Raw genomic sequence first — 24111 nt, 5'->3', positions numbered from 1 at the left:
GTATATCCACGGCCATTTTTGTATTTATGCTTGTATTTTCTCCCAGACTGGTAAACATCAACAGAGCTCAGCAAAAGAACTTTTAGTTCCTATTTGAACTTTATTAATACAAGTGTTTAACCTTTTCATGTTTATAGTTTTATCTTTCTTTGTAAAGTCAGCTGTTCTGCTGCTCTCTATGTGATTGGTCAGATGCCCCCAACGCCACCCCTTTCATGTAAACAGGCTAGTAGCTAAAATGGGAAACCCTGATTTACCTTATAGAGTTGATAACTAGCGTCATGTGATCACTTAGTCTGATTGACAATGTTGGGATAAGTTAATCAAGATAACAGAAAGATTTCTTGAGTATGATGAACAATGAATTTAACTCCTAAATGTGACTTCCTAACACAGAATGTGATGACGTCATACGCTTTGTACTTTGATGTGTGGTGATTGGAAGTGTCTGTGTGGTGCAGCCTGGACAGACCAGACCAGCTGCACCACACAGACACTTCAAACCTCACCTGAGGACAAAAAGCACAAGAACAACAACAAAAAAAGAAAGAAAACAAACCTTAGAAACATGCAGGGTTACAGGAGAAGCCAGCCGTGCAGAGTCTGAATTTAACTCCTATTTATGACTTCCTACCAAAGAATGATGATGGGAGAATTTCGATTTATTTATTACGCATTAGTTTTATGGGTCTGTTCCACTTAAGGTCAGATTGGTGTCTATGAACCAAAATGAGTTTCACACCAAGACTAAACTCGTGTCATGGTTTGCATTATGCAGTGGTTACAGTGGTGACACTTATTAGACTCTGAAGTCTGTGCACCAGTTTTTCAGGGTCCTATAGGTGCAATTGTTGCGACCACTGTAAATGTGACACCATCACAGAAAAATGGTATAAAATCAGAAGAAGAAAGAGAACTCTAATATGATGGCTGCACACCAGCTGGATCATTATAACAACATCACATCACATGAGTAACTTCAACATGACGAGACTTCAAGGACTCCAACAATGTTCATACAGTGAGGATAAATAATGTTTTTTTTTATTATTTATTATAAAAAGGACACAATATAGATATATAAAATGCAGCCAGAACTCCAATAACTAACATGTCCATTAATTTGACACGTTGATTTATATATAATTTCTTTTTCTCTCTTAGCTTTTCAGCTCCACATTTTTGCCATTTCTTCCACACTCAACTCTTTTCTACAAGCTGAGCACACAGTGAAGGTAGGGGAGGGCTGGTGGCATTAAGAGATTTGATTGGGCAATCTAGGGGCCAGTTAGTTCTTTCCTTTGGTGAAAGTTGGGCTCTTCAATTCAGCATGGTACAACTCCAAAGATTCTGCAACATCAAACCCTCTGTCTGCTAATATTACATCCAGTTACAAGATGAGCTTCCCGACCCCCTGAACTACAGATGCCCTACATGACTGTTAGGACAACTTATGTATTGCAAGTATGCAGTACTAAGAATAACTTGATGTTTCTGACTTTGCATTATGAATTGTTTATCCACTGACAAACATTTCAAGTTCTACTAAATTAAAAGACAATTTGTGGTAACCTGATTAGGATTCAAAAAGAATAATTAACAACACTTCTTGTAATGGTGTTAGAATCAGCCCAGCTTTTATTTTCATATGCAAAAAGTAAAAGCAAATCAGCCAACATACTGGACACATAATTGTCAATTATACTGTCACCATTGTTACTGGTATTGAAAGCTTATTGATAATTTGTCCAAGTAAAGAATGCCCTCTCACAAATGTCATGTGACAACCTCATTGGCTTACGGAACTGTGATGTCACACACATTTAGAATCTTACCACCACTGTGATCCTTCGATCCTTTGATCCTAAAACCTATAAATAGGGGTGAGACGCAAGAACTTTTAGTCCGTTATTCGCAGCATTTATGTTTGCAGCATTCAAACGAACGTTCGCCAGAGAAGCCCTTTTTGGATCCTTTTCAGAGTCACTGTTAACAGATTCCAACATGTCTCCAAGAAAGCAGAAAAAAAGAGAAAACGTAAAGCCCAGCGCTCCTCCTTGCAATCGAGAAGACGATACGCAACTGCAGAAGATGTGCTTGGAAGAAATGCATGAGGAAAATCTCATGAACAATCACAATACGCGACACCCGCCCCAGCCAGAGTACACCAATTACATCTGGGAAAGTTTTTTTAAACAACGAACGGAGATTATCTCCGTATTACTGAGAGAGCACTGTGAGAGAAGGACCGCTGAAGCAGATAAACTGTTCAGACAGCTTCTCGATAAGGAAGATATTATAAAGGAGAAAGAAATGGAACTCCTAGACATGCAGGGAAGGATCTTTGAGCTCCAAGCAAAGCTTAATAAAGTACAAGAAAAACCAACAGAAGAAATCCTCCAACAGAAGAAAAACGAGAAAGAGAGGGAAAAAAAGATTCAGGAGCTGCAAGTAAAGCTGGATGAAGCCCTGCAAAAAAATCAAGAACTCCTCCAAGAGAAGAAACAACTGGTCATAAAACTCCAAGGCACTGAGATAAATGAAAAAGTGCTGAAAGGAAGGGTTGAGTTTCTTCGAAAGAAAGCGCAACAGACCATGAAAAAGGAAGATATGGATTGCAAGCTTCAGGACAGCGAGAAACACAAGGAAGCCTTGCAAATAAAGCTTGATGAAGCTCTGCAAAAAAATCAAGAACTCCTCCAAGAAAAAGAACAAATGGACATAAAGCAGCGCAAACTGCAAGGCATGGAGGGAAAGTACAAAGCACTGCAGGCGAAGCTTGATAAAACACTGAACAAAAATAAAGAGTTGCTTCAAGAAAAAAAGCAACTAGAAATTAAACAGAAAGAAACGGACTCCAAGCTTGAAGGCGTGGAGGAAAAATACACCGCGCTGAAAATAAAGCTTGATAAAACAGTGCAAAGAAATAAGGATTTCCTACAAGACAAAGAACAATGGGAAATAAAGCAGAAAGAAGATAAACAAATTCTCCAGGACTTTGAGAGGAAAAACCAACAACTGCAAGACTGTTATAACCAACTGAACTCCAAAACAACTGAGCTGGAGGGGGAAAAGAAAAAAGTGCAAAAACAATGCTCAGAGATGCAGAGTAAGCTCAGTGACATGCTGAGAAAAAACACAGAACTGGAGAAACTTTCCAACAATTTGAAGTGCAAAAACACTGAGGTGCAGATGTTAAAGCAGCAAGTAGAGAAAACAAACAAAGACCTGCAGTGTACACTTCAAGAACTCGAGAGAAGTCAGCAGCTACAAGACGCACACAACAAATTACAACACAGTTATACAGAGATGCACGAGGCAAAGCTTATGCAGGAGGCCAAATGTAAAGAACTGAAAGAAAGGCTGGAAGAAAAACAAGCCAAATTAGAAGAAGTGGAGACAAGATGCAGGAAACTTGAGAAGGAAAACACACAAACAATTGATGAGTTACGAACCCTCATCCTAGAGAAAATAGTGCTCGTGGAAAAGATCACGGAAAAGAAGAAAAAACGCTTCCGCTTCTTCTGGAGAAAGAGCACTCCTGCTTTTTCTACTTTTTCTACTTTTCCTTCTGCTGATGTCACCCCGTCTTCCTCCTCCACCGTTGCATCGTAATTTTCACCTTAACTCCTAACACCTGCCCCATCTCCCTCCCCCCCCCCCCCCCCCCCCCCCCCCTCTCTCTCTCTCTTTCACCCTCACCCCCCAACCAGTCCCGACAGTTGACTGGCCCCTCTAGAGCCTGGTTCTGTCATAGGTTTCTTCCTTTAAAGGGAGTTGTTCCTATCCACTGTCGCACCCAGTGCTTGCTCAGAGGGCATAGTTGGGGTTCTCTCTCCTCTCTTTCCTCCTTTCTATCCCTTTCCTTTACCCTCTTCTTTAACCACCACCCCTCCCCCTTTTCTATTCCCCCGCTTTTCTATTTCCTTAATAATTAAATAATAAACACAATTGGCTACATTTTAAATGTGTCTGATCAACGTCTTCATTCAAGAATGAATTGTCTTTCTCACGGAGTCATGTGTATTTTGTGTTTTCCTCGGGCTGGTGATCCCCGCGGTCGTTCAGCCCCGGAGTCCAGAGTTTTAGTGTTTTAATCACATTTAGTGTTACATTTTAGATCACCACAATAGGATATCCATAATTTAGGATTCAGGCATTTGTTTTAGTTCAATATCGTAATCATTCTATGACTGAGTAGTTTACAGAACCTTCAGTCTGCAGCAATAACTTCTGTTGGAGCTATTTGTTCTTATTTTTTTATTATTTTGAAATTAGTTAAAGTTTGTTGTTAGTTTACTTATATTTTGGGGTTTATTTACAAGTTTATTTGTAGGTTAATATTTGTTTCAATGTTTTGTTTGTTTGATGTTACCTTGTTAAATTAGTCAGTAAAAGCTGTAGGGCCATTTTGTTTCTATAAATAAAGAGACTGGTATAGGACCAGCATGCACTGGGGTGAGCCTATGGTTTTTTACTAGAGCAGGAGAAGCAGCAGGACGTAACTAAAAATGGATCTTGTTATTGCTTGCCAAACTGGATAAAATAAACCATAAAAACACAACAACAATCAGCTGTCAAACTGTACAAGAAGTTCACAGTAATGTAAAAGAAGTTATATCACTTTATTTTTAAATGTACGCACTCAGGGTCAGGACTGAAGACACTGATCGAGAAAATACTCTAAATATAAATATTCACCTAAACATTCAAAATTATTCAATTGCATGAAAAGAAATATGAACTCTCTACAATACTGGCTTCTGATTGGTTGAAAAAGCAGGTGCTGAACTTCAGAAGAGCTAAAGCTGCAAAACTGTGTAAACCCAGAGTGGATGCTGCCCTCTGACCTTTCAGAAGTACGATCTTTTTATGAAGACACAGAGGCAGAGTTATTATTCATCACTTTAAAGATGATATTCGTTACATGTTCTTCACTCGTTGTCTAGTAAAGTCCAGAGGATGAGACACATGATTTCAAAACATACAGCTGCATGTTAGAGATCACAGAGTTCTTCAGTCTTATGAGAACTCATGGAGACTAAATGTCAGACACATCAACAGTAAATGTCGTTCCTCCCCCCGTCAGTTTGTGTCCTCCACACTTGTTTACACAAACATCTGAGGTTTGAACAGTGTGCAAAACCACATGTTACAAAGCTGCTGAGCTACTGAATACTGGAATATTTCATTCAATATCACCATCTGACCAAAGGACAAACACAGAGAGGATTAGAGCGCCAAACTTTGTTTCAAACTGTTTCAGAGTTTAGAGGCAAAAAGCAGAATTTCTACCTGGACAAAGAAATCAAAGCAGGAGAAAAACCAGCTTTTTACATTTATTCAAAGGCATTATGTGAATGTACTCTGAGCCACAGCCTCCTAAAGTAAAGACATTTGATCATCTAAACCAGACAGAGTCATGTTTTCAGCAGTGTCTGTATCCTCCATATAGACCATGGTCCACCTAGGGTGACCAGGTGTCTGACTTTATGTGGGACTACACAGCGCTCAGTCCTTGTTTCCCTGTGCCACACATACATTGAGCCAATGTCTAGTTTTTTTATTGACTCTAGTTTCTGTCGATCGGTAGGCCCACAAAACAACCCTGTACAGGAAGTAGATTTCATCTCTCTGATAAAAGGAGTTCTAATCCCTGATCCTATGAGTCTGACCCAGTAGATGATATTGATATGATCATATTTATGCCTTTGTTGTTCAGGCACGTGCAGAGGGGGGGGGGGGGGCTATAGGGGCTTGAGCACCCGCCCCTTTCCTGATGGGTGCCCAAAGTGCCCTTTTGTTGAGGCAACTTTTTAAAAAAAAAATTCCTTTTGTGTGCGTGCGTGCGGAGTCCTGTCTGTGCCCCTCAACAATAATATTTAACTATTAATCACAGTTTTGCTAAATAAAAGGATCTGGCTTGCATCAGTCACATGATCACATTTAACCAATGATCGCCCTTGACGACAGAACGCGCTGGTTACGAGCTGGGAACGAGCTCACAAAGAGCACGCGCATTTTTAGCGGTCCGGAGCTGTATGAGAAACACAAGTTAACTCAGAGACACAGACTGATGCGACAAACCCAGTAAGTAGGTGCACAGCGCACACTGTAGTGTGTAGCACACAGGAGTATTGGCTTATTACGTACACGTTGGTAAGCTGTCTTGTTGCAACTGACGAACTGAAACAAACGAGCGTGCTGTGTGTGCAACAGCGCGACAAACATTACCTGTCCTTTTATTAACTGCACAAGTTGTGCTGGTCACAGCTGCTGGCTACCTGTGTAAGGCTGTCATGGGTCTGTAGCTCTGTCACCGTTTTAGGGAACATATTTAGTTTTAAAGTATTTAGAACATATTTAGTTTTAAAGTAAGTTTCCGGGCTTTTCCTGCCTTTCTGGAGGGATTATATTTCACTAAAAAACGATCTAATATGCATGTCCACATAATAATTATTATAATTATAATATATTAAAACACACACGCTGTATTTTAAAGAACATACATTAAGAAGCAGATTATATTAGATTTATATTTTAAATAAGACAAAATTTGGATTTTACAGCAGTAAAATTATTGTATCTCTACAGTTTAAAAATGTAATAAGCTTTGCCCTGCACAGAGTGGATAGTGAAACAAATGGAATCATCATAATGGCATTATTTCATATTTATTACTTCCCCATCCAGATCCCTCAGGTCATCTGGATCCGGTCTTTTATCAGTTCCCAGAGTCAGAACCAGACACGGAGAAGCTGCATTCAGCTTTTATGCTCCTTATATCTGGAACAAACTCCCAGAAAGCCTCAGATCAGCTGAAACACTCAGTTTATTTAAATCCAGGTTGAAGACTCACCTGTTCTCAGCTGCATTTGAATAAAGCACCAAATCCACACTTTAAGCTTAAATTTCAAAACTTACATTTAACTACTGATTTTATCTACTGTTCTGATTTTATCTGTTTTGATTTTATATACTGTTGTTTGTTTGTTTGTTAATTAGTTAGTTAGTTTATTTGCTTGTTTTATTCAATTTTAAATCATGCTTTTTATTTGTTCTTGTTTCTAATGTCTCTGTAAAGCACTTTGAATCACCTTGTTGTTGAATTGTGCTATACAAATAAACTTGCCTTGCCTTGCCTTGCCTCCTCATTGCTTTATTATTGTAGCTCTAGTAATAAATAATAATGTAAGGATTCTGGATCAGCACCATGATGCCCATAGTATATACAGTATTCTGAAGAAGGTCTAAAATGTCACTGTGTGTGTGTGCATGTGTGTGTTTTATTTAGATGGATTTAAAAAAAAATATTACTCATGATATAACATTGTCCAGACATGCCTAGTAAGGACATGAGGAGGAAACATATCTATATTTAAACATATCTATTTAAACATATCTATATTTACATATCTATATTATTGCTAATATTTACTGCAATATATCTATATCACTAAAGCACTTCTGGATGGATGCAAACTGCATTTCGTTGCCCTGTACCTGTGCATGTGCAATGACAATAAAGTTGAATTATATTCTATTCTATTCTAAACAGTAGGAGCTGTGTGAGGCTACTAAAGGCAGGGCTATAACATTTTTCTGTCATCATTTTATTATAGATTAAGTGCAAGAGTTGTTAGGTGTGGATAATTAGATTATAGTTTATTGCAATAGCAAGTTGTGCCTTGTTCTCACATAGCAAGTGGAGAGTGATATATGAAATGATGGGATGGAAGGAAGAAGAGAAGCAAAGAGTGATTCACAGGCAGAGCCTAAATTATTTCTCACAGTTTTTTGTTGCCTTATGGTTCCAAGCGCTGTCACCAATCTTTGCATTTTGTTATTATCTCATGACACTTGTTTAATCAGCTACCATCTCTCCTATGGACTTTTTAATGTCTACAGTCTCAGATCAACACAGCCCTGCCCTTCCCATATTAGATTCTTGATGAATGTGTGTTGTTGTTATTCAGCCTGGTTCAATGTGCCCCTTTTTAACTTTGAGCACCCGCCCCTTTAAACCTCTCTGTACGGCCCTGTTGTTGTTTCACAAAGGGTTAAAAACATTCACAGGTTGGACTGTGGTTCTCCTTTTAGCGTCTCTGCTGGAATTTTAACTGTGAACCTCTTAGATCCAAACTTCTGAACTGCTCATCTCACAGAGGACAAAAGGGAAGAACCCCAAATCTCTTCTTCACCTCACTTTTATACCTGCTCACCCTTTCTCCCCCCTTCCCTCAGTGGACGTCACATCTTCATACTTGGGCCAATCAGGTTGTTGACATTTGATCATCTGATGTCCACCCACACCTCATCTCTCTCTCTCTCTCTGACTCACAAGATTTAACACAAAGTTTAAACTTTAAAATCACTTCATTACATTTTCTTTGTTATTCTTAACACAGAAAATTCACATTCAAAAACTTAACACAGAATAAAACAGAGTAGCCAGTAGTGGGACATGGTTCCAGCAACTCTGATGGTGACGGCCCGTTTGAAGCTGAAGCTCCGGCACGTGTGTCAAAAAATCAACACACTGCTTCAGAAACGCTGTGCTGAGGCTTGGTTTGACTGAACAGAGTCACGTGATCAATGACGTCTGAAGCTTCATTCAGCACGTCACTGCTTCAGTACCTGATTCAATGATTTATTGAAATCATTGGTGGGATTTGTGCCGTGTTTTGGTGGTTTTGTGAGAGCGAATCAGTGTGTGACATAATTATAGACATGGAGCCAGGAAGAGAGGACGCTCTGCCTGTTCCTCAATAAAAACCAGTTCATCAGCATTTCTGCTCCCAGGTCTAAAATGTACATAAGAAATATGATGTACACATAATTATAATGATATAACTTATAGTATATATAAACGTACCAGTCTGCTGGTTAATTACATGATCAGGTGGAGGCAGTGACCTCACAACCTCCTATAAGCTTTAAGTTAAGGTTACTTTATTTATACCCACAGGTAAATTTGCTTTACAGAACAATGATAGCATTTGGCCTCCCTTCACAAACACACACACCTAATGAAACCTGACAAAACACATATTTTAATTAAACAAAGTGAATCAAATCAAAAACAATTCTTCTTGAGTTCAGTGACAGCAGCAGGGACAAAGCTGTTTTTATAATGCTTTGTCCTGCATCTTGGAACTAGAAACCTCCGTCCTGAAGAAAGAAGCTAAATCCACCCCGTAGAGGATGGGAACCATTTTTAAGGATTGATTAAGCATCTGTGGTACCTGTTTAGAGTACAGGGAGTCTAAACAGGCCTGTGACTCATCTATCAGACGACTGGACCATCTCACTCACTAATTCAGTCAATTTTTCTCTGTGACAGAGGTCTGACTGAACCATGGCACCAAACAAAAAGATAAAACAGACTCAATAAAAGAACAAGAAAACAAAGTTAAAATCTTTCGCTCAATGTGGAAATGAGCAAGTTTCCTGAGGCAGTAAAGGCACTGGTGACCCTTTTTACAGACCGATTTGCAATAAAAGTTCAGTTTTTCATTGATTATGGTCCCAAGATATTTATATGATTGCACTTGCTCTATTTTCTGACCTTTAATTAAAGTGACTCTGTGCCCATTTAGTTGCTTCCTAAAATCAATAACCATATCTTTTGTTTTAGATATGTTCAATTGGAGATAAGACTCCTCCCACCACTGAACAAACTAATCAATGATTGGACTATGGTGAGTTTCACCCTCTTTCAGTAAGCTGACAATAACAAAGTCATCTGTAAATTTAATGATGGCCCTGTTTTCATATCTGCTCTGACACGTGTTTGTAAAGAGAATGAATAATAAGGGCGATAAGAGACCCTGGAGGAGAAGCTGTGGAGGAGAACACTGGGTCAGACAGAACCCCATTTATTCTCACTCTTTGTGACCTGTCAGTTAAAAGATCTAAAATCCAGCAAACCAGGTTTTTCCTGATTTCAAACTCTTCTAAAAGTCTTTTCATTAAAATATGGGGCTGTATTGTATTAAAAGCAGAAGAAAAATCAATGAAAAGAAGTCTTGCAAAAGTCCCTTTACTCTCTACATGTTTAAGAATCAGATTTAGTCGAGTCAAAAGCGCGTCCTGCACTCCTCTGTTGGGCCTGTACGCAAACTGCATTGGATCCAGCTGATATTCAATCTCTTCCATAATCACATTTCTGAGGATTTTTTCAAAGACTTTCATGACAACTCAGGTGAGGCAACAGGCCTGAAGTCATTCAGGACGTTTGGACGACTAGATTTAGGGACATGAACGACGACAGCTTCCTTCCAAAGCGAGGGCACATTTTGTATTTGAAAGGATTTATTGAAAATAAGCTGAAATTTAGGACTGAGCTCTTTAGCACAAGATTTAATTAGGCGGCACTAATGTTATCAGGGCCCTGGCTCTTGTTCACATTAACTGTATGAAAGGCCTTTTGGACATCGCTGAGTTCAGTGATGAAGTGTTGAGTATCTTTCAGTTTCTGTTTCAGTTCAGAAGAACTAAAACGAGCATCAAGCATATTCAAATCTCTGTCTGGCTTAAAACCGTCTACAATGATCTGACTGCTGCTCTGGGGATTTTAAAACCCTGATATGGTTTTCATACAAGTCCAGGCAGACCCAAAATTTTTTGCAGCAAATTTGCTTTCAAGAAGGTTTTTGTAGATCTGTTTTGCTTTCAAGAGCTCGATTTTCAAGTCTTTGGTGACTGCCTGAAAGTCAGGAACAGCCCCCTCTTTAAAAGCCTGTCTCTTTTTCCTTAAACAGGATTTGATGCATTTGGTGACCCATGGCTTATTGTTAGGGTACACTTTAGCATGCTTAAGGGGTATAATCATGTCTTTACAAAACCTGCATATGAGCTAACATCCACCAAAGCATCAAGACTGAATAAAAACTTCCCAATCTGTAAATTGAAAACATTCCTGCAAGGTAAGCACAGATTCTTCTGACCACATGATTGATTGATGATAACATAATTTTTTCACCCCCCGAAAATTCACGTTCAAAGCAACATATCAGCCCGATATCACACAGAACTGTCACATGACATCAAACACGAGCTGTCAGCTCTGCAGAGTGGGCAATCATAATGAAGCAGTTCATTATAAGCTGCAGACTCAAGCTGCTCTTCATATATTTGCCCACCAGATGTCACCAAAGAGGACTGTGATGAAAGCTTCGAGTAATGAACCGTTTTTCATTACAAGCTTGGCCAACTGACTACAATCTACAATAAACTAATATGGCTTTTCATCCTCTCTTCAATCACTTGGTACCACCAGGAACCTTTAAATGGGCACTCAAGCTGCCTGGAGACTGTTTTGTCGTGCACATCAGAGAAACCACAGGTAAGACAATCTTATCCAAAAGGTCAGTGTAACAGTATTGTTTTCCACCAGCTTAACCAAACTTCCCACACTAACTGGAATTTCTTTTCCCAGGCAAACATTAAACAGCAGCAGCTGGAAAACTGGAAAACCTAAAGCCAACTAATCAATAAGACATAACAAACTTTTGTATGAGTGAGTATTGATAAACTGAGCATAATTAAACCTCAGTGAAACCACATATAAGTTCTGGTAACTGGCACATATTTATGTTTAATATGTTGTTTTATATTTTGATCAGTTTCAGGTGTTTGTGCGACTGTGTTAACCATCAGTAAAACCACATATAAATCACACTTCTGTGTTTAACAATTACAACACTTGATGCTGTTTTTCTGATTCAGGATTATGTGTGTGATGAGTTGGCCACACAGTTCTTATCTTTCTGCTTCAGACACACACAAAACTGCCGAGGTTGAAGCTTCAGTCTCTTTCTACCCCAGGTCTCACCACATTTCCAAAATGTAAACTCTGAGTCTCATAAGAAATGTGGTTCAAAAAGATGTGCTGATCTATGAATGCATCCTTACTGAAAGCTAAAGATGTCCAGCAGACAAAAACAGCAGCTGAATGAACAGTTATCATGAGCGAGTGTACAAACACTATCACAGGAAATAACAGAAATAAACTGGAGTTTCCATTTATACCTGTAGTATTTTTTCAGCTCCATGTCATCTTCCAATATGTCAAAATATGATTTCATTGTATCTTAAACAAATACAAACTTCTTTCTTTTCCCAGAATTTAGACAAATGAACAAAAAATAAATGATTATTTATTTAGGTATTAAAATAGGAAAAATCAGTTTAAATTAGAGCACCATTAAAACAAGAAATTAGCACAGAAATGCCAAAAGACAAAAACAGAACAATAAAGTGTCTTTAAAACTGATTCAAAAACAGTTGTAGGAGCAGTTTTATGAACCATGTTCTGTTAATATACTGACTAACCAGCAGCAACACTCTGACTCAGTGTTTCCATCTGTGTTTATTTCCATCTTTACAGTCAGGCAGAAACATCTCACAGCAGCTGGAAAAACCAGTGAGCACACTTTAGAGGAAAAAAGTGAAAGTTTATGTTCAACTGTAAAATATTCTCTGTAATGTAAATTGTTCTGCTCTCTGACAAACCATCAGAGGTGCAGCACGTGTATCATTTGGTGTTTGAAGCAGAAACAAAAGCAAAGAGTTAAAGGAAGACACATTTGAAGAAGAAGGAAAATGAAAACAAGACGTCACTGAGCAACAACCTGACAGAACGAGAGCCAACAGTTTACTATCAGAACTGAGGCTGATCATTAACAGGGAGCAGCAGGTAACAAGGTCATCAGCAGTGGAGGAAAGTATGGAAGTAATACTCAGCTTCATATTTGAAGATACTCGAGTATCTTAGCTGCAGGTCTGGAACAATGGTTTTATTTCCTTTCCCATTAAACATCTCACACAGCCCCTCATCTGTGACCCTTAGCAAACCCACTGGATATCTACCTGCACATAAAGGAGATCAGATCAGTTCCATCTAGACCAGCTGTAACAGGAAAATGCTGCTTACACTTTGATGCATCACTTTCAGTTTGTCATATAAGACAATATATCAGATTGAGGCATTATTTTCCTGCAGTGAGTAAATCTACTTTGTACTTTACTCTTTTCTTTTAGGTAAAGGCTCTAAACAGCACTTGTACACTGTGGAAATCCCATAAGAACGTCTCCCGAACTCTGAAAAATAACAAAACAAAGACTAAAAGGAGGTCATGGGTGCTGATGATGATGATGCTGATGATGATGAGGAGTAGCATGCATTTAAAGTGACTGATGTCCTAGAATACAACAGAACAGTGTCTCTACAAACTTATGAAAACATGACAGTCTTGCATTAGTTTGTATTCTTATGATTTCAAAAAACGAGGGATAAATCTCCTTGAAATGCACAATTCCTTTTTGTTATTTCTTAGTGTGTGACGTATTTTATTGCCTTTATGATTGGTGCAAACAGTTTCCTGATTCATAATGGAAATAGATTTTAGACACAGGAGGAACACGCAGTGATCAGCAGGAGCAGCTTGGAGTCCAGTCTTCTTCACACTGAGGAGGGACATATATGCAGGAACAGTTGTCATAACTGTTACAACCACCAGATGGCGAAAGAGTCCCACTGCAACTTTAAGCCATGAAGGATGTGTCTTGATGTTTGCTTGTGATAAATCTGCTTTATGTGAGTCTTTTTCAGAGAGTAACAGTAACATGTCTGATTATATGTCTTTAATCAGTAAAGTCTCGCTTTGCTAGAAATAAATAAATAAATAATAAAATTGTAAACATGCAGCTGTATGTTAGAAGTCAAAGGGTCCTTAAGTCTTCTGTAAATTGACGGGGATCAAATGAAGGACACAAGTATCTGTTCTTACTCTAATAAATGCTGCTTTAATATCCAACAGACTATTTTCCTTCCTCATCAGCAGTAAACAGCTCGACTGCGTCTGTGCATTTGTGTCCTCCATACTTGTTTCCACAGACATCTCAGGCTTGATGCCACGATGCAGTGTAGAAACCTGACAACCCTCTGACTCATGTTCAAATGTTCAAGGACATTTCTCAGGATCATGTATGACCCCTTTTTGACATTTGGACTTTCATTAATAATATTTGTGTTTCTGAGTCATTTTTGTGGAGACTTCTGTCCAACGTAGTGTCCAAATGAAGCCTGAAGCTTTTCTTCACCCTCTTGTCAGATGGTCAGCAACAAAACTCTGTTCCAACCAATGTCTGATAAGAGATGAGACACAGCAGCTGAGCAAATGATCATTTCATGCTGAAGACATCCTCAGACAGAATTAAACACATACATAAACACAGCCTGGTGCCAATAACACAGCTAATGACACTGCTGTATCACTGGCTTTACTGATTAAAGACCATATCTGAAGGAAATCTTTGAACACAACAGAAAGTGACCTTTTAAACCTGCGACACTGGTGCTGCATTCAAGGACCATTACAAACATTTGAAAGGACTTAAGAACATCAAGAAAATGTGACTTGTTTCTCTGTAATGAAGCTGTTTTAGTGAAGAAAGTTGAAAGGTCACAGAGCGACTGCTGAATCTTCTGCTCTAAACATGAACTCTGAACTTTGTGATGCTTCAGGAGGAAAACTGCTTCAGTTATTCTCTCAGATTAGTTTCATATTTTCTGCATCAGATTTGAGTGAGATCCTGGAATGAAGACAGAAGAAAAGACTTTGTTCAAAGTTTGATTTATAGTCAAACCTTCCAGTTTATTCACACAATAAAACATCAACACAATATATGAATTCATTCATTAAAATCACAGTTTTTCCTCATTTGTTTGATGATTTTGACAAAAACAAACACAAACACACACACATGGTCTGCCATACTCATAAAGAGAAATGTCGACATTTTTCAATACAAATATTCCAGAAACATTTAGAGGATAGAGAAGTTTACATTTTCATGTGGAGAAATATTTTAGTAAATCAAAATGATGATGAGCAGTGATAGCCTCCATAAACAGTCACAGGAAAGATCTCCTTTAAAAACTCAGAAACATCAAGAGAACAACTAGAAGATGTGGAGGTACCACCCATAATGTTTGACTGACAGCTGATCTCTGTGCAGAAATGATGGAGAGAAAATAAAATGAAACTAAAATACAGATTTAAACCCACAATATGAAAGACTTCAGTCTATTTGAGCTTAATCAACTCAGCTGTGTCTCCATAATAATAAAACAACAGTCCAGCATAGAGCGGCTGAGTGAATGTGGTCTGGACTCTGTGGAGGAGAGTCATGGTTTCAGAGACGCTGTAGAAGGACAAAATACCTGCTCTGTGATCCAGGTACACTCCTACTCTGGAGGAACGAGGACCTGAGACACGAGTTTGGATGTTGTTGTACAAAAATGTATAACTGTTGTTGTACTGAAATGTAAACTTATTGTTGTTACAATCTAATGACCAAGATTTGTCATTACGTCCAAAAACACATTCATCTCCTTTTCTGCTGATATTCTTGTATGCGACTGCTACATAAACTCCTCCCCCTCTCCACTCCACCTCCCAGTAACAACGTCCAGTCAGACTCTCTCTACTCAGGACCTGCCACCTGTCAGTGAATCTGTCTGGATGATCAGAATAAGACTGTTGTTGATTCATTAATGTTGCTTTTCTGTTCCCCTCTGATAATAACAGCAGTTTGTTTGCTGTGTTTGGATCCAGTGTGATTTCACATGAATATTTTAAGAATCCAGCTCTGGTCTTTGGCTCTGGTTGTGACAGTAAAACATCCACTTCAGTGACTGTCAGTGAGATGTTTGTCCGTTCCTCTCTCAGAATGTCCTGTAGTTTATCTCTGACCTCTGACACAGCTGCTGTCACATCCTCAAAGTAGCTCAGAGGACGGATATTGATGCTGGATGAGTCTGTAGACTCACTGAGTGCTGACAGTGAGGGGTAGTTGTGTAGAAACTGGATGTGATCCTCTGTGTGTGAGAGCTGCTTCAGCTCAGCATCTTTCCTCTTCAGCTCAGTGATCTCCTGCTCCAGCTTCTCCTGAAGCTCTTTGACTCGACTCACTTCAGTTTCCTGCTGGGATCTGATCTGCTGCTTCACATCAGAGCTTCTTTTCTGGATGAGATGGATCAGCTCAGTGAAGATCTTCTCACTGTGCTCCACTGTTTGATCAGCAGACTGATTGATGGCCTCCACCTCCTGTTGAAGCAGCTTCACATCTTTCTCTCTGTCCTGGATTCTCTGCTGGATGTTTTGTCGACTCACCTCCAGCTCTCTCTGCCTCTCAGTCCTTTCTGCTGCAGCTGAGACTGTGTCGTGGCCTTTATGTTCATCCACAGAGCAGAGATAACAGATACTCTGCTGATCAGTACGGCAGAACATCTTCATCACCTCATCATGACGAGAGCAGATGTTCTCCTGGAGCTTCTTGGAGGGCTCCACCAGCTTGTGTTTCTTTAATGGAGCCACATCATAATGACGCTGAAGGTGTTTCTCACAGTAAGATGCCAGACAGACTAAACAGGACTTGAATGCTTTCATTTTTCTTCCAGTGCAGACATCACAGGCCACATCTTCAGGTCCAGCATAGCAGTGATCAGCAGGAGCAGCTTGGAGTCCAGTCTTCTTCAGCTCCTCCACTAAATCTTCCACTAATATGTTTTTCACCAGGACAGGCCTCGCTGTGAAAGTCCTCCGGCACTGAGGGCAGCTGTAGATTTTCTTCTTTTCCTCTTCATCCCAGAAGCTTTTAATACAGTTCATGCAGTAGTTGTGTCCACAGGGAATAGTCACCGGATCCTTCAGTAGATCCAAACAGACTGAACAGCAGAATTTTGTTTGATCCATTTGATTCATGTGCTGTGCCGTTTCACCGTCTCTCAGTGACTGTCAGACAGTTTCACTTCCTCTGAACAGAAACAACCTCTGTGCTCTGAAGGGAAACAGATCTCTGCTCTTGTTCACCTCCTACAGGAAATGAGGCTCACCAGCAACTGCATTTACACCATGTTGTTTAGACCCATCCTGATACAGACACATCTGTGAAGGGAGGCACTAAAGAAATATTCTTACAGAGCGACCAAGAGCCAATCACATGATGCAGGGTGTGGTATGTTTGGTTACAGCATGCAGTAACAAGTCTGACCCAGTTAAAGTTTAATAGTTTATCTTTACTTGGATGTTTGAAATGTGACAGTCAACACTCAGCGAGTTTATTTTATATTTCAAAAAGTTCAGCAAAGTTTAGGATGCTGTGATGAATAAAAATAAATCAAACTTTATATTTTGACATTTTCTAATCTTAGTTCATTCTCACACTTACAGAATGATGCATGGGAACAACTGACTCCACTAAATCAAACCTATGTTCAAATGAGATTATGATCATTAAATAGTAACAAATATTTAAATTTAGCAACAACAAATGCAGATCGGTCCACAATGTTTAAAAAACAAACAAACAAACATTATTTTGTAGTCTTTCCTGTGTACACAGTCACAGTGGATTTGAAATGCAAACTTTCAAGTTTAATTCAAGGTTTTAGTAAAATTTTGCCTGAACTGTTTAGTAATTTTTCACAAAGTGTCCATGTCAGTAATTCATTCAAATGTATTTTGGTCTTAAACTGATCCAGTAAATGTAACTTTTTCTCACCTACTTAATCGAGTATTTTAGTTGTTTAACTGTCATTATAACTAAACTGAACATCCAAAGCTTTTCTCACTGCAGTTTTGTTGTGCAGTTATAGCAGCACTTTGAATCATCCACAGGTTTATAGAACTGTCTGTTGAATTGTTGTTTTGTTTGGTGCGATGGTTCATTTATTTAAACATTGATGATAATTTGATATATTTGATTATTTATTACTGGTGCAAACAATTCATTTCTTCATGGTGCAAATATATAGTAGACTCAGGAGTTTAACTCAGTTTTCTTGGCCTTTGTTTATCGTTTCATTTAAAATCTTAATGGGTAAAGATCATCATAATTACATATGAAATTATATGTACAAATTATATGTTCCATTACACTTTTAACAGCACAGATTATACAGCAAACATCAGATTCGTGGATGGAGCCAGAGGCTAAATGACTGTTCAGTCCTCTTTAGGAAACGATCTTCATATGACGACAAACACGACAACAATCAGCTGTCAAACTGTACAAGAAGTTCACAGTAATGTAAAAGAAGTTATATCACTTTATTTTTAAATGTACGCACTCAGGGTCAGGACTGAAGACACTGATCGAGAAAATACTCTAAATATAAATATTCACCTAAACATTCAAAATTATTCAATTGCATGAAAAGAAATATGAACTCTCTACAATACTGGCTTCTGATTGGTTGAAAAAGCAGGTGCTGAACTTCAGAAGAGCTAAACCTACAAAACTGTGTAAACCCAGAGTGGATGCTGCCCTCTGACCTTTCAGAAGTACGATCTTTTTATGAAGACACAGAGGCAGAGTTATTATTCATCACTTTAAAGATGATATTCGTTACATGTTCTTCACTCGTTGTCTAGTAAAGTCCAGAGAATGAGACACATGATTTCAAAACATACAGCTGCATGTTAGAGATCACAGAGTTCTTCAGTCTTATGAGAACTCATGGAGACTAAATGTCAGACACATCAACAGTAAATGTCGTTCCTCCCCCCGTGAGTTTGTGTCCTCCACACTTGTTTACACAAACATCTGAGGTTTGAACAGTGTACAAAACCACATGTTACAAAGCTGCTGAGCTACTGAATACTGGAATATTTCATTCAATATCACCATCTGACCAAAGGACAAACACAGAGAGGATTAGAGCGCCAAACTTTGTTTCAAACTGTTTCAGAGTTTAGAGGCAAAAAGCAGAATTTCTACCTGGACAAAGAAATCAAAGCAGGAGCAAAACCAGCTTTTTACATTTATTCAAAGGCATTATGTGAATGTACTCTGAGCCACAGCCTCCTAAAGTAAAGACATTTGATCATCTAAACCAGACAGAGTCATGTTTTCAGCAGTGTCTGTGTCCTCCATATAGACCATGCCATGGTCCACCTAGGGTGACCAGGTGTCTGACTTTATGTGGGACTACACAGCGCTCAGTCCTTGTTTGCCTGTGCCACACACACATTGAGCCAATGTCCAGTTTTTTTATTGACTCTAGTTTCTGTCGATCGGTAGGCCCACAAAAAAACCCTGTACAGGAAGTAGATTTCATCTCTCTGATAAAAGGAGTTCTAATCCCTGATATGAGTCTGAGCCAGTAGATAATATTGATATGATCATATTTATGCCTTTGTTGTTTCACAAAGGGTTAAAAACATTCACAGGTTGGACTGTGGTTCTCCTTTTAGCGTCTCTGCTGGAATTTTAACTGTGAACCTCTTAGATCCAAACTTCTGAACTGCTCATCTCACAGAGGACAAAAGGGAAGAACCCCGAATCTCTTCTTCACCTCACTTTTATACCTGCTCACCCTTTCTCCCCCCTTCCCTCACTGGACGTCACATCTTCACACTTGGGCCAATCAGGTTGTTGACATTTGATCATCTGATGTGCACCCACACCTCATCTCTCTCTCTCTCTCTGACTTACAAGATTTAACACAAAGTTTAAACTTTAAAATCACTTCATTACATTTTCTTTGTTATTCTTAACACAGAAAATTCACATTCAAAAACTTAACACAGAATAAAACAGAGTAGCCAGTAGTGGGACATGGTTCCAGCAACTCTGATGGTGACGGCCCGTTTGAAGCTGAAGCTCCGGCACGTGTGTCAAAAAATCAACACACTGCTTCAGAAACGCTGTGCTGAGGCTTGGTTTGACTGAACAGAGTCACGTGATCAATGACGCCTGAAGCTTCATTCAGCACGTCACTGCTTCAGTACCTGATTCAAAGATTTATAAGGAATTGAATCATTGGTGGGATTTGTGCTGTGTTTTGGTGATTTTGTGAGAGCGAATCAGTGTGTGACATAATTATAGACATGGAGCCAGGAAGAGAGGACGCTCTGCCTGTTCCTGAATAAAAACCAGTTCATCAGCATTTCTGCTCCCAGGTCTAAAATGTACATAAGAAATATGATATACACAAAGAAATTTGTTTAACATTTAAACTTATTTTCTGCACATTCCAGCACATAAAATATATTTTTTTGTGTGTTTACACTCACTCTTTCAAATAGATGCAAGTAAAACACAGCAGAAAATAAATAACATCAAAGACTCAGCGGTCCTGTTGCTCTATTTTCACCTGTAAAGCAGAAGTGCCGTAGGCGGAGGTTTACCCTGGTGCAGGTGTGCCGCGGTCAGTTGAAGAATCTGCGAGTTTCTCCGCGAGTTTCCCATTACGTCGTTGAGCACTCGGTGCTTGCTTGGAAGTTTAGGGGTTTTTTTCTTTTCTTTTTTTTTTTTTTGGCCTGTCCCGTTTGGCTCTTTTGCCATCAGAATTGTTGTCTAAAGGCAAAGAAAGATGCCCAACGGATTTACTTTACCAAACTGACCATCCCAGCCTTGCCGTAATGGTCCATTTGATTCACCTTTTATTGTTTATTTTATTTTCACTTACTGAATATGGGACAGACTTGACTGGGGGAAAGAAGGGGAGAAAGAAAGAGGGAAAGAGAAACAGCTGAGAAGAGGGACGGGGGAGAAGGGCAAAAGACAAAAACCAACAGAACGGGCTGAGAAAAAAAAAAAATTCATATATCAATCACCTGGATCACCTGCTGAGAAAGAAAAAAGAAAGCAAGCAGAAGAGAACAAGAGTAATAGAATAAACAACATCACAATGATATATGGGAATATGACAGTAAATACTAAATGTTAAACATTATTGTGCAGCACATAAGATCAACAGAACACAGTGTGCTTTGAGGTAGGAGCCAAAAAGGGTGTAGTTTGTGGGTGTGATCACCCGTGTGTACACCTGTGAGCATGGACGCGCTTGTTTTTTGTTTTTTAAAAGGTTCCTTCATGTAATAATCTGCTAGAGGGTGTGGGGGGGCCACAGCCCCGTCCTCCAGGGCGTGAAGCAGGTATGGAGGAGATCAAAACTCCAGACATCCAGAGGCCCCCAGAACACAAGAGACCAAGGAAGACCAACAGAGGGGCAGCTGCGCCACTGTCCCGGAAAGAGCTGAGGAGAGTCCCAGATGAGGGCTCACTCAGCAGCCGCGGAGCAGAAGCCAGGGGGAGTTGCAGTGACGCGCCCGTGAGCTCCGCCGGCAGCCAGCTGCGCCTGAGTGACCGAGCCCCAGGCCGAGAGGCCGGGGGCACCCCACCTCCGAAGTGGCCCGAGCGAGCCCCAGGCTCCAGGCCCCGATAAGCGGCCGCCAAGGAGTGAGCCGGTGTGTACCTGGACGCCCATCCCCGGACACAAAGAACCACCAACGCACCGATGTCTGAGGGGGTCCGCCACTGGCAGGGGAAGTGGTGGTGGGGGGAGATAGGCCTCCAAACCTTGGAGGGCCTGAGATGTCCCCAGAGAGGTGGCGCCTGATACCCAACCTGACATATAGACACAGACATACAGGCACACACAGATACAAACATCCATTCCCACCCTCATGCTCTCATATGCACTTACTCCACACTCAACCAACGTGGAGACAGACATAAAGAGACGTTGTACACACGATCACACTCCCCAAGCGTACTCTACAAACCGGGTCTAGGTGCCCTCGCCCCTGGAGGGGGGAACTGCACCCAGACCCAGGTGGTGTTACCCTTTTCCCTGCGGTGGGGGGAGGCAGACCGCCCCGACTCCGCAGCAGCAGGGAGGCCCCACACTCCAGACCGCAGTCGGATGGCCAACTCCTCCTCCTAGCCCCCCCGCTCCAGCAGGTCGCAGAGAATGGGGGTGAGAGAAGACTCCAAACCTCCCTCCACCCGCTCATTGTAGTGTTGATGCATGTGTGTTCTAAGGTGCAATTAAAAACCAGAAGGGCATGGAGCTACCTGCCAGAGAGCAGCAGGTAAGCGCATGGTCCCTCCTGCTGGCCCTCAATGTCTACATGTATTTAAAATTGAGAGGTGGGCAACGATGCCAGGGGTGAGGTGTACACCCTGATGGTACTTTGGACTCCGTGTATCGTGCCCACCCCCAAGATCCTATATGTATGTGTAATGAGAGTGTGAGTAATGTGAATGTCTAAGTTGTGGGATAAAATTGAGGCAGAGGCAGCCAGAAGGGGACAGAGGGGGGGTAGCCTCCTCTGCACCCTGGTGACATACCCCTACTCCAAGGCCCTGCATGTGTGGGTGGTTGTGGTGGAGTGGGAAGAGTTTAGGGTTTTTTTTCGCTGTAAAAAGAAGTTTTCTTCCCACGCACGATGGACGCTAATGTTTTTGTGACTTTTTATGGAATCAAACTCAAAGTAAGGTCAGTACTTCCACGCTTTAAAGGCTGCACGCTCATACTCTCTCCCACAATCGATATATGATCCATTGTTGATCTGCACACAGCTGTTGTCACGAACGTCGCACTCGCTTACGTCACTGTCGTGAGACATTCTTGCAAAAAAATCACAGTTTTAGTAACGCAGTAACGCAGCGTTCCTACGGGAAAGTAACGGTAATCTAATTACCGTTTTTGCAATAGTAATCCCTTACTTTACTCGTTACCTGAAAAAAGTAATCAGATTACAGTAACGCGTTACAAGTAACGCGTTACTGCCCATCTCTGGGTAAGACAACCGTATCCAAAATTCTTGTCTGCAAGCAAAATACAATATAATAACATAAGAACAAGCAAAATATAAGAACGGGTAATCTTTATAATGAAGCTGAAAGCTTTTTAAGGGGTTCAAAGGTCCAGAAATTCTCACTTCTCATTTTAGCCGCACATAACCAGCCGTGCAGGTGGTGTCAGTATTTCATCCTCCGGCTTCAGGATTTTACCACATCGAGTCGTTTACCTCCGTGTGTTGCTTCATATGTGGCATCATTTCCAGACTGTGACTACAGACAAAGACTGAATCTTTACGAGCTCCTTCAGGCAGATGTAGGTTTTACCTTCTTCTTCTTCTTCTTCTTTTTTTTTTTTAAGAAAAAAAAACAATCAGTATTGTATTTATTTCCAAACAGTGTTTTTGAATGACTGAACGATCGCACTGATGAGAGGCAACATGTAGATTTGTGGATGCACTGTTTACAGATGCCTTGGTTACTTGACTTCTGTCAATAAAAATGTGAAGAAAAAAATTAATAAAAGAGAATTACAGAAACTGCTGCTTTGTGTTTCTTCTTCTGTCTGCAGTCGTTTATCTGCCGCGTTCCCTCCAGCTGGTTTATCTTAACAGGAATTGAAACACAGAAGAATAACAATAAAAAACAACTCATTGAGCACATGTGGTTTTATACATTTCTTATATGTTAGATTTCTGTGGTTTGCAGTTCTTTAGATGTTATTCTGGGTTCTTTTGTGACCTGGATGAGTCACTGGTAGCTTCTTGGAAAGTTCACCTCTCCGTTGTTCACTGGAGCCCCAAAGCCTTACAAACATCTGCAGACTAATAGATGCCAATAACTTTGTAATTGTTCTCATAAGTTTTCTTGAGCGTCTTTACATCGTGGTGTGATGTTTGTTTTTCTGAGCTTTTAGCCTGCTTCACTTTGACAGACAGGTTCTGTTTGAGTGATTTCTGGATTTCTAACGAAATCATCATTTATAAAACACTTTTTTACTTACTTGGGTTATTTTTTTTATCTAATATTAAAATTAGTTTGATCTTAAAATACAGGCCATATTAAAGAGAAATGGAAACTAGAACTAAATATTATTATCACTGATAATGTATGGGAAGAGATGTGTAAAACAAGGGAACAAGTAGTCAATTATGGAGAGTTTGACTGGAAATTTAAAATTTAGATTTTTTTAATACACCTCTTGTTATCTCCTCATATTGTAAGGAACCCAATGCAGAACTATGTTGGAGAAAATGTGGGGGAATAGGAGACGATTCACACATCTTTTGGGACTGTCCAATAATTCAAGGCTTCTGGATAAGAATCAAAGAAGAAACAGAGAAAATCCTACAAGTAAATCCTGCACTGAACCCACCATATTTCTCTTGGGAGTTATACCTAGAGAGAGGTATACCATAGATGAAAAATATATACTGATAGCTAAGAAAAGGATAACTGTGAAATGGAAACAAACAAACTCACCATCCATAACTCAATGGAAACAGACTG

At 40.0% G+C, this 24111-nt stretch overlaps 1 protein-coding gene and 2 long non-coding RNA genes across 5 annotated transcripts; 2 read left to right on the top strand and 1 right to left on the bottom strand.

Annotated features, from left to right (window-relative positions):
• Nucleotides 1-5844: 5844 nt before the first annotated feature.
• On the top strand, nt 5845-7141 carry LOC146647553 (uncharacterized). Its single transcript, XR_014908536.1, has 2 exons — nt 5845-6090; nt 6694-7141. It is a non-coding gene; the product is annotated as an uncharacterized LOC146647553 (long non-coding RNA).
• Nucleotides 7142-14623: 7482 nt separating this feature from the next.
• LOC146647552 (tripartite motif-containing protein 16-like) lies at nt 14624-18278 on the bottom strand. 3 transcript variants are annotated; one of them, XM_085389530.1, is made up of 2 exons: nt 16546-18274; nt 14624-16410 (listed from the first exon to the last, which is right to left on the bottom strand). In XM_085389530.1, exons 1-2 carry the CDS (start codon nt 16770-16772, stop codon nt 15093-15095), a joined length of 1545 nt encoding a protein of 514 aa, XP_085245656.1. In that variant the 5' UTR covers nt 16773-18274; the 3' UTR covers nt 14624-15092. The 3 variants fall into 3 exon arrangements, with proteins under 3 accessions (XP_085245656.1, XP_085245657.1, XP_085245655.1); XM_085389531.1 differs by having other exon boundaries at nt 14624-16331; nt 16488-18272; XM_085389529.1 differs by having other exon boundaries at nt 14624-18278.
• Nucleotides 18279-19856: 1578 nt separating this feature from the next.
• LOC146647551 (uncharacterized) lies at nt 19857-24076 on the top strand. The gene is made up of 3 exons (XR_014908543.1): nt 19857-20294; nt 22199-22297; nt 23827-24076. It is a non-coding gene; the product is annotated as an uncharacterized LOC146647551 (long non-coding RNA).
• The last annotated feature ends 35 nt before the right edge of the window (nt 24077-24111 follow it).

Source organism: Rhamphochromis longiceps, linkage group LG18, assembly GCF_057381845.1.
Source record: "Rhamphochromis longiceps isolate RC_006_pf linkage group LG18, R_longiceps_female_GT1.1, whole genome shotgun sequence".
Taxonomy (NCBI): Eukaryota; Metazoa; Chordata; class Actinopteri; order Cichliformes; family Cichlidae; genus Rhamphochromis; species Rhamphochromis longiceps.
Note: the sequence above shows the minus strand (reverse complement) of the source record. Positions and strands in the feature narration are given on the sequence as shown.

Coding starts and splice junctions, on each gene's coding strand:
- LOC146647552 (XM_085389529.1), bottom strand. CDS start 16,772: ATGAATCAAATGGATCAAACAAAATTCTGCTGTTCAGTCTGTTTGGAT.